The 11,062-nt window shown below is 39.6% G+C and overlaps 1 protein-coding gene across 1 annotated transcript; it reads right to left on the bottom strand.

The window, feature by feature from the left end:
• Positions 1-7,042: 7,042 nt before the first annotated feature.
• LOC123148000 (probable inositol oxygenase) lies at positions 7,043-10,574 on the bottom strand. Its single transcript, XM_044567345.1, has 10 exons — positions 10,336-10,574; positions 10,062-10,161; positions 8,775-9,061; positions 8,292-8,351; positions 8,148-8,200; positions 7,933-8,055; positions 7,768-7,837; positions 7,574-7,652; positions 7,400-7,481; positions 7,043-7,295 (listed from the first exon to the last, which is right to left on the bottom strand). The coding sequence occupies exons 1-10, from the start codon at positions 10,364-10,366 to the stop codon at positions 7,269-7,271; spliced, it is 912 nt and encodes a 303-aa protein (XP_044423280.1). The 5' UTR covers positions 10,367-10,574; the 3' UTR covers positions 7,043-7,268.
• Positions 10,575-11,062: the final 488 nt, after the last annotated feature.

Here is an 11,062-nt window from a genome sequence, read left to right as displayed (position 1 = left end):
CTGTCGGAGGGGCGATCGATCACGGAGGGCTTCTACATCGTCCTTGCTGCACCTCCAATGATGTGTGACTAGTTTACCGTAGACCTACGGGACCATAGCTAGTAGCTAGATGGCTTCTTATTTCTCTCTGATCTTCAATACAAAGTTCTCCATGATCTCCATGGAGTTCTATCTGATGTAATTTTCTTTTGCGGTGTGTTTGTTTGGATATGATGGATTGTGGGTTTATGACCAGATTATTCATTGAAAGTAACTGAGTCTTTTCTGAACTTTATTATGCACGATTGTTATAGCTTTGTATTTCTCCCCGATCTATCCATTTGGTTTGGCCAACTGGATTGATTTATCTTTAATGGGAGAGGTGCTTTATAATGGGTTCAATCTTGCGATGTCCTCACCAAGTGACAGTAGGGGTAGCGAGGCACGTATTTGTATTATTCCCATTAAGGGTAAAACGACGGGGTTTGATCATATTACTCTTGGTTTTATTCTGTCTACATTATGTCATCTTTCTTAAAGCGTTATTGTGTTTGTCATGAAATTAATACCATAGATGCATGCTTGATAGCAGCCGATTGGTGGAGTAATAGTACTAGATGCAGAATCATTTTAGTCTACTTTCTACGGACGTAATACCTATATACATGATCATTGCCATGAATAACATCATAACTATGCGCTTTTCTATCAATTGCTCAACAATAATTTGTCTACCTACCATATGATACTTATTTGAGAGAGAAACCTCTAGTGAAAACTATGGCCCCCATGTCTATCTTTATCATATTACAAAACCAAAAATACATTACTGCAATTTTACTCTTTTATTTTATTCTGTAATTTATATATCTACCACTACCAGATTTGATCCTTGCAAATAACGAGTTCAAGGGGATTGACAACCCTCTTGCTCGCGTTGGGTGCAAGTATTCGCTCTTGCGTGTGTAGGTATTGTTCAGTAGGCTTTGTGTGATTCTCCTATTGGTTTGATAACCTTAGTTCTCACTGAGGGATATACTTATCAGGCACTATATTGCTTCAACCTTCCTCTTCGGAGGAAATCCCAACGCAACTGACAAGTAGCAGAAAGAAATTTTGGCGCCGTCATCGGGAGACGTCATCAAAACCTACAAGTACTTCATTTACATTATCATTTTTTGGTCTACTTTTTATTTGCTTTCATTAGTCTTGTTACAAAAAAAATATCAAAAGCACACAAAAAAGTACTTTGTTAGTTTCCTCATTACTTTCTATCATGTCTGAATTTGTTACCGCTAAAGGTGAGAGTGAGGATAGAAAAACTCATGAGAATGAAACTCCCCGTAAATTTGGATACTAAAACTTCCGTGACAGGAAGTGAGAATATTATAGGGAAAAGTATTATTCAAGAGTTCTTTACTTGTACCGGATCATTGGTGTCTAATGATATTCCTATTCTTAAAAGAAGCAATAGTTATGCCTAGGCTATCTCTGCACTTATTATTAAACTTGAAAGAAGATTTATGCGTATTCATCCCACTTTGCAAATATTGTTCTTTGAGTCACCTGTTAAAAATAATCCTAAGGCTAAAAAGTTAACTCCAATTTTTCCATGAATGAATTTGATTATGTAATATGAGAAGCTAGATAAATCTTTGACTTTTATAATATGAGTTATGAGTGCCCTATGATATATGAGATCATCATGCTTTTGATGATGATCTCAAGATATATGTCTTGAGATATCATGCTTTTGATGATGATCTCAAGACATATATTGCCATGGCATTTTTAATTTAACATACATGGCAAGTTAACCTTTTATCTTGCCATGGATTTTTTTTTACTTTTATTGCCATGGCAATTTTACTTTTAACATACATGGCAAATTAAGTTTTTTTTCCATGGCAAGTTAAGATGTTCAAAAACATGGTAAACTTGCCATGGTAACTTAAGATGTTCAAAAACATGGCAAAGTTATAGATGTTCAAAAACATGGCAAACTTGCCATGGTAACTTAAGATATTAAAAAACATGGCCGACTTTAAGATGTCTTTTAATTAAGTTTGTTCTAAAACACAACAAACTTCTTTAATTAACATGTTAAAAAACATGCAAACTTGCATGACAAAGTTATAGATGTTCAGAAACATGGCACACTTGCCATGGCAACTTAAAATATTCAAAAACATGGAAAATTTGCCATGGAAATTTAAAATGTTCAAAAACATGGCAAACTTGCCGTGGCAAAGTTATAGGTGTGCAAAAGCATGCCAACTTCTTTTAGTTAAGTTTGTTTGAAAACATGGCAAACTTCTTTAATTAACATGTTCAAAAACATGCAAACCTACCATGTCAACTAAAGATGTTAAAAAACATGGCAAAATTGCCGTGGCAACCTGTGATGTTCAAAATCGTGGCAAAGTTATAGATGTTTAAAAACATGGCAAATTGCCATGGCAATTTAAGATGTCAAAATTTTTTGTTCAAAACTTGCGACGGCAAAAAGTTTTGGTCCTTTGAAATTTGTTTTGGCATGAAGATTACATGTACGATGTGATTACAACTTAAGATGTTTTCTCCATTTTTTTCCAGATTTTTCTATCTGTCTAGAGAGAACATTTTCACCATATCTTTTTTGCATATGTTGGCATGATGGCAACTTTCGTAGTGTAAACTTCACTTTTTTTGCCATCTTGTATCCATGTTGTATCTATATATATGTAAACTTCATGGCAACTTTTTCGTATTTCGTAAACTTCATAGTGATGGCAATTTTTCATAGTTTAAAGATGCATATTGCCATGACTTCTTCCTTGTTTGAGCCATTTTGAAAAAATAAACTTGAACATGGCAAAAAAGAAACATAGAATGGCAAAAGACCATGGCAATTTTGTTGTGCAAAAGACCATTGTTTAGTAGTCAGAAAAAACCGGGCTTCACTAATCACAACTCAATACAGGCTTTATTTTTCCTTTTTTCATAGGGAAAAGGCCTATAGGGCCCAGTGGATGGGGTGTTTGCGCCGAGGCACTTCTCCTCCCAAACGAGTCGTTCGATTGATGCCCCACCCATACCAAACTAAATGTTTGATGGGGTCCTCCTAGACCAAACGTTCGGTCCGCATCAACATCCAAAGGAAAAGGGGCAGGGATCGAAGCCTGCTAGCCACTACACCCATGTCCAGTTCATGATAACTAGTCAGGCCAGACATACTTGATGCGAAAGGAGGCGGTTTCCACTAGTTTTTTTCTCTTTTCTTTTTTCACTCGGTTTTCTTCGTTTTCCCTTTGGTTTTAGTCGTATTTCTCTTTACTTTCTCTTTTTGTTATTTTCTCCAGTTTTCTTTATTTCTTTCTTGGTTTTCACTGCCTTTTCTTTTCTTTCCCTTTTCTTCAGTTTTTTTCTCATTTTTCAACAATTTGTTTTTTTACTCTCGGGTTTCATTATTGTTCTACATATCTAAATCTAATACATTTTTCTAACACACGTCTAACCATCTTTAAATGCTTATTAATATTTTTATAAATGTTTGATTAACATTTTTAATAGCAAATTAATATTTTTAAATACATGGTCAACATTTTTCTATACATATTTAATTTTTTATTTTTCAAATGCTTTATTAACATATTTAAAATACAAGTTTAACATTTTTCGATTACATGGTCAACATTTTTCTTATACACATTTAAAAAATTTTAAATACAACATAATCATTTTTTGAAATACATGGTCAACATATTATTATGCACATTTAACATTGAATACATTGTCAACATTTCACTATACAAATTTAACATTTTTTAAATACAAATTTATGATTTTTCTAATATAAATTTAACATTTTTAATACATGGTCAACATTTTTACTATTCACATTTAACATTTCTCAAAGAAAAGTTTAGCATTTTTTAACACATGGTCAACATTTTTACTATACAAATTTTACATTTTTCAAATACAATTGTAACACTTTTAGAATACATGGTCAACATTTTTCTATACACATTTAATATATTAAAAATACAAATTTAACATCTAATTAATACATGGTCAAGATTTTTACTATACACATTTAACATTTTCAAATACAAGTTTAACATTTTTAATAGACGGTCAACATTTATTCTATACACATTTAACATTTTCTCAAAATAGAAATTTAATATTTCGTAATGCATGGTCAACCTTTTTACTATACACATTTAACATTTTTCAAATACAAATTTAACACTTTTTCAATACATGGTCAACATTATTTATATACACATATAATATTTTTCAAATAAAAATTTAACATTTTTTTAATACATCGTCAAAATTTCTACTGTACACATTTAACATTTTTCAAATACAAGTTTTAATATTTTTGTAATACATGTTCCAAAAAAAATTCTATAGACATTTAACATTTCAAATACAAGTTTCATTTTTTTCCTATAAAAATTTAATGAGTTTGTCGTGAAATCTAATGGGTTTCCATCTAACCTACCCCAATTTGTTTGGGACTAAAGACTTTGTCATTTTAGTTGTAGACATTTAATATTTCAAGTAGAAGTTTAATACTTTTTAACACATGGTCAACATTTTACTACACACATTTAACATTTTTAAAATAAAGTTTTTACTATTTTTTATTATATGGCCAACATTTTTCTCTATACACATTAAACATTTTTCAAATACAAATTTACCATTTTCTTAATAAATGGTCAACGTTTTTTCTATACACATTTAACATTTTAAAATTTAAGTTTAACATTTTTTAATACATGATCAACACCTTTTCTGTGCACATTTAACGTATTTTAAATGTTTGATTAACATTTTCATATACTTGCTTAATTTTGTTCAAATGCTTGATTATCATTTTTTAGTTCATGATCAACTTTTGTAAACATTATATATATTTTCTTTGCGGGGAACATTGTGTATCTTTTGTATACATTTTTCATACATATGGTCAACACTTTTTTCTATTCACTTTTAATATTCTTCAAATGCATGATTAACATTTTTCAAAGTATTATGTAAAATACATTTTCGAAAGTGTAAACAAATGTAAAAAATAAATAAAAAATGAAACAAGAAACGTGAGAGGAAAAAAACCTAGGCTGTGCCCTCCAGTTCACCAGGGCCAGCCCATCTGGAGCTGTCCTGACACGACGGTTTCCCTGGGTCTTGCTTAAAGCGATACATAGGGCGCCGTTCTCGGGCCAGCTTAGGAGCTATGTCTTGCCCGCAACAAGATATTATGGACTGGCCCAACACTATGGCTTCTGTAGTGATTTTGATAAATTTCTATGGACAGGTTTGGACCGGTTTTAGAATCTTCGTGTGGTCTTTCTTTCTCTTTGTTTATATGTGTTTTTATCAATATTCTCCATTTTTGTTCTTGTTTAATTGATTCATTTATTTTTTATTTTTAAAAATAGATATCGACTTTTTAATACACGATGTACATTTTTTTCATACATGTGGAACAATTTATCGATACACATTGAACATTTTTCAAATACATGATGAATATATTTTGAAATACATGTTTGAACATTTTTTTCGAATACATGTTGAACATTTTTTCAATGGTAGTACGAAAATTTTCTAATATCACTTGAATATTCTTTTACATTGTAAAAAAATGTCACAAAAATATTTCTGAAATGCGTGGCATTTTTAGAAAGTGTACGACAGATTGTTTTAAATTATGCGAGTATTTGTTTACAATGTATAAACATTTTCTCCAAATATCTCCAGTTGTTTTTCTAAATTTCTGATATTTTGGAAATGTCACGGACATTTTTTTGAATGGTATAAGCATTTTTGAAAAGTTCAAACATTTTTTAATAATGCATTAACATTTTCTAAATGGGCGGTGAATTTTTAAGGAGAGACGCACAAGACAGGGGCTCACCCAAGGCAGACCCACCGTCTACCGGAAGTGGATTTTGAATCACCGCACGATTCGAGATATGAGAGATTGCCACCACCGGTGATGCCACATCCGTTACCATCATCGTGTGGACGAGGGCCATTGGCGCTGTGATCCTCGGTTGAGAGAGGCGCTGTTAATTCTACCGGTTTTGCTATTTCTCGGGTACCTGAAATTTTATGTTGCATCAGTCACTTTTATATTCTTCCTCTTCTTCCTTCCTCCTTCTTCCCAGCCTTGCCGGAGAAGATCAAGCCCACTATCTATCTTAGGGGAAGCCATGGCCTCACTATCTATATTAGTAGAAAGTCACAACCCCATTATCTATCTTACAGGTGGGCGGCGGGGGTGAAGGGGATTGCCAGAGTTTCACCGATGGTGCGGGGCTTAGAGAGATGGTCGGAGAGGTGGCCAGTAACGGCGGTAGGGAGGTTGAGGGGTGGGCGGCCGACGAAGTGGTTCGCGGCAATGCCCGTCGGCCGCGGGGTGGTGAAGGCAGGCGGATCGGCAGGGTAGGGCTGCAGGGGAGAGGAGCTGCCGTGCGGGAGGAAGAAGATGATCATGTCGCGGCATGATTGAGCCAGTTGGATATTGATCCGGTGGTCATGAAAGAAAGTGACTGATGGAAACGTTTTTTTAGACACCTATTAAATAGACGGTCCCTAATTCTACTCCCCACGAAAAAAGCAATATTCTTGGAGCATCTTCAACAAGTGTAAGATACGTGTTGATAAATTTGTTAGCTAGGACATATGAAAGATGTGGCGTTAAATAACCAAGGAGAGAGAAGAAAGTTGTACTCCCTTTGTCTGGGTGTATTAAATCACTTCTTATTTTGGGCTAATGTTTGATCATAGATTTAACGAATAAAATGTAAACTATATGTCACAACAAATAGACTGTGTGAAACCTCTTTTGTAGCACATTGGAGGTGCCCTCATGAAACTTTTGGGAAGGAATTTGCGCACGTGTTTCAGCTTCCAAGGAGCAGATTCCGTTTACCAGAGAAGAGCGCAAGCAGCACATACTTCCGCACATAACTGTATCTGTATGTAATTGCAAGGTGAGCAAAATCATTTCGCTTACAACCTGTAGAAGTAGAACAGAGCACACTCGAAAGACAACAAATACCGGCAAATAAATTTTATTAGCTATACGCCACAATACGCATGGCTGATGGCCCTACTGGCAACGCTCACTCAACTTGGATGTGTCATGATCCGTATATATAGTAGTATCACGCACCATACACGTACGACAGCTTGGAACAATCTTTCTTTCTTTTTGCTTTCGAAGGTAAATAAACTATATAATATGTTGTCTGGGCTCCGTTCCCTGTCTGGGTGCGGCCTCCTCACCATCGCAGCTTCCCCGGGAAGTACTGGGAAAATTCAGACAGGAAGCATAGCGTCAGATACTTTGTCGATCACAGGACTCTGAAGAGAGATGTCAGTGAGTGCAGTGAAACAAGATCACTATTATTACCTTGTCGATGAGCGACATGTAGTAGGGCTTCACTTCCTCGACGTCGATCCTGACGCTGCTCTTGCTGTACAGGTCATACTTGCTGCAAGAACGATGAACAAAGGAGCGTGCTCAGCTCCTGCATTTCTCCCATCATTTGAATATACTCCATTTCATTTCTGTAGATCGGCTTACTTGAAGACGTGCAGCCATTTGAGGTTCTCCTTGTCCTCCTCGTTCATCAGGTGCATGTAGGCTCCATGCTTGTGCAGGGCTGAATCGTTCGTGCATACCAAAACATTTGCAAGGTTTTAGTTGCTTTGAAACTCAAAACTTCTACCCTGGCAGGCAGGAAGAAAGTAATCGAAGCCATTGCGGCGCGCGCTTACGGTAGAAGGAGTGGTATCTGATGATGAACAGCCCTGCGGAAGGAAGGGTGGTCTTGTTCTCCTTGGCAACCTGAAGACGGGCATCGCGAAAACACTTCAAGAACTTCATCGTTTGGCGACGAACGAGGGCGCCACGGCGAAGGCGAGAAGCGAGGGAGGGCGTACCAGGCACATGTAGTCGTCATGGCCCCATGACATGAGCACGTTGTCCAGCCCGCACCCCTCGGAGTAGACCCCGAACTTGGTGTTGAACTCCGGGTTGTGGTAGTCAGGGTTCTCCTTGAAGTACTGCACGCATCGCAGGGACAGAGGCAGAGTCAGAGTCAGAGAGCAAGCAAAGCTTCAGCCTTCGATCGGCTCATAGGCGTCCAAGTGCTTACCTTGAAGTGGACGTTGCATTCGTCGAACGCGCAGCCGACGGGGAAGGTGTCACCTGAAGAAAGACGCCATGAAGCTCGTCAGAGATTCGGAGCTGAATTTGGGACAGGCTCTGGAGAGGTTTGAGGTTTTGCCGATTGATTTACCTACGACTGCCCACTGAGGAAGCTCCCCGAAGCTGGGATGCAGCAGCACCTTGCCCAGATCTGCACACCGTGGCAACTCACGTGAGAAAAAAAGAACCGTATGCGGGGCCGGTCTGTCCGTCGGTGGACCCTAAGTACTCCCTCCGTTCCACAATGTAAGACCTTTTTTGACACCACACCACTGATGTCAAAAAAATGTCTTACATTATGGAACGGAGTGAATAGTTAAGATTGTAAAAAAACAACTATGGAACCTTGTAACACATTATTCTCTCTTTCACTTATTGCAATCCTAGCTAGTTAGACCTTAGGTAGTTAAGATTGTAGAAAAAAAAGATTCACGATTCTGAAAGAATCTGAGGAGGGATCTGATTCTCAAGATTCTGAGAGGATCGGCAAAAGAGTTACTAATGGACGAGATAAATCTTTTGCCTCTGTTTTAGAAAAAAAGAAGGCTACACATGTAAAAGTTAGTTAAGTTACCATGGATGAGGCCAGTGAGGTGGAGCCAGTCCTCATCGGGGTAGTCCTTGCGGATGGCCTCGGCGGTCTGGAGGAGGTGCTCGATCTGCGGCATGTCCAGGTCAGGGTCGCTGTCGTCGATGAACTCGTTGAGAAGCTCGATGCACTCCCAGATGCTCATCTCCGTCTTGTCCAGCCGCCCGTATGCGTCCCGCATCCGCTGCACAAACTCGTACGTCTGGTTGATGTGGTTCACGCGGTAGAACTCCTCCACAGTCTTCTTCCGCTCCGACTCCGCGTCGTAGTCCCTGGACGCATGTATCAATTTCCACTTCAGTATTGTTCGTTTGTGGTACATACCACTTCTATATCACGTCTTATATTTAGGAACAGGGGTTGTAGTAGTTATCAATCTGATACGCGGAAAGGTTTGATAAGCATGTGGCACGGAGTGCGTGTGGGGACAATGCCCTGCCATGCGAGCTCTGCTTATCGCGGAAAGAAAGAAAACGGAAGGCTTTGAAAGCTGAGATCCAGAAAAATGTTTTTGATGGACAATTTTAGTCAATTTCCTAGCATATCCCGTGGGAGTTCCTTGCCGAGTTTTATTTATTTATATATTGCGAAAAATGATAAGATTCTTGCCCAGCTTAAGTTCTGCTACTCCAATTTTAGTCAATTTCCCTAGCAGGAGGACAGCGTGTTATTAGTTTCAGCTCCTTCTAGGAGGTTCTTCCCAATACCGTTATGGATAGCATTCTTGTCTATCTTAGGGTGTGGGGGGCGGGAACTAGGGGGGTGCAAGGGAAGCAACAACCTCCTTGTCTATCTTAGGGGTGCTGCGGGGGTGCAGGTTCATCGGAAAATCTCACGTGGTTTGCCTGTTTAGAGGGATGCTCGGAGGCGAAGGCAAGCATGACGGTGGGGAGAGGTTGAGGGGAGGACGGGGCGTCGAGGTTGCCGCTGGAGCGCCGCCGGCCGCGGGTGGCGGCAGCAGGCGGCCCTGCCGGTGGCAGCAGGCGGCGGGAGGAAGGAGAATACGGGACAGAACACATCTGTTCGGGAGAGAATTGTTGGAGAAAGAAGACATAATCTGGTGCGCTGGTTTTTGATCTAAGGCTTCAGAAATTTCAGCCGACTCCCTTTGTTTTGTCCTTTCTCGTGGGACGCAAACAAAATTTCAACAGGAGGAACATGGTTCACCCCTTAAAAGGTGCAAATGTATGTACATCTGACTTGAATTGATATTATTTTTTTTCAACCAAAGAACCATGGGAGCTCGAGGAAAGAAAACCCATGAGAACTCACCTGAAGGTGTGGCCGAAGGCGTTGGAGTCCGGTACGGTGAAGCCGCCGTCGAGCACGAGCTCCGCCGGGTCGCCGGCGACCTTCCTCTCCGCCGCCGCATCTGCAACCGGCCAACAGAAATTCGAACCAAATTATCAGCATCATGCCGCCTGTCCCACAGCGCGCTGTTTGCGCACTCAACCTCCGAGAAACATGAACAGAAACTCAACAAGAACAGGCGAGGGAATTATTAAAGAAGCACGCACGCAAATGAGATGGGTAAGAAGAGTCTCACCGAACTGAGGCTGCTCGATGATGATGGTCATCTTGAACCGGGAAAAGATTGCCGACCGGAGCTCGCAGCAGCAGCGAGGGCGGCAGGGAAGCACGGTCCGAGAAGACGGTAATAGATGGGGTATGCTCGGCTCTGCTCTGCAGGAGGCAAATCGCGAGCGGTATTTATAGGAGGGCCGAGGGGAGGAGGGCTTGTTGGGGTGGGAGATGGTAGCGGGGGCGGAGGGGGATGGAGGAGCCGAAGGGTAAAACGTGACGGGGTGTTGATGGCGCTATCCTGCGGATTTTGGATTTATTAAAGGGGGTCGGTGACTCAGCCATGGCGTGGAGCTCCGCCTGTGGATGACAGCAACAGCTCATGTCGTCTGTTTTCCTCCTTTTTGCTAGGGCCTGTTTTCATTTCCTTCCTCGTCCGGTTTCCGCTCCGTTATTAATATCTTTTATTTATTACACCCTATATATACATTTTAGGTGCTTCCCAGTGCTTCATGATGGACAAGTGTTAAGTATGCCACATAAGCAAAAAAATGACATGGCACAACATTTAATGAGGGGAGAGAGTATTTTGATGACCCAGAAAGAATCAATGCCAAGCGCGAGAACCTATGCTAACCACTTAAATGAAACAACTTGACCAATGCATGAAAGACTTTAGGTGCTAACTCATTAAATAAAGTGTGCTTAGCAACAACAAGTTAAGCACCTATGCATTGAGGAGATGAGTTGCT

Source organism: Triticum aestivum, chromosome 7A (assembly GCF_018294505.1).
Source record: "Triticum aestivum cultivar Chinese Spring chromosome 7A, IWGSC CS RefSeq v2.1, whole genome shotgun sequence".
In the NCBI taxonomy this organism is placed as follows: domain Eukaryota; kingdom Viridiplantae; phylum Streptophyta; class Magnoliopsida; order Poales; family Poaceae; genus Triticum; species Triticum aestivum.
The sequence above is the reverse complement of the archived record's forward strand: the minus strand, read 5'-3'. Positions and strand labels throughout refer to the sequence as shown.

What these genes read in the sequence shown, in the direction of transcription:
- LOC123148000 (XM_044567345.1), bottom strand. Translation starts at nt 10,366, where the DNA reads ATGACCATCATCATCGAGCAGCCTCAGTTCG. An exon ending in GCCTTCGGCCACACCTTCAG is followed by an intron (nt 9,062 to 10,061) that starts GTGAGTTCTCAT and finishes ACATGCGTCCAG; the next exon opens with GGACTACGACGCGGAGTCGG. An exon ending in CAGATACCACTCCTTCTACC is followed by an intron (nt 7,653 to 7,767) that starts GTAAGCGCGCGC and finishes CGAACGATTCAG; the next exon opens with CCCTGCACAAGCATGGAGCC.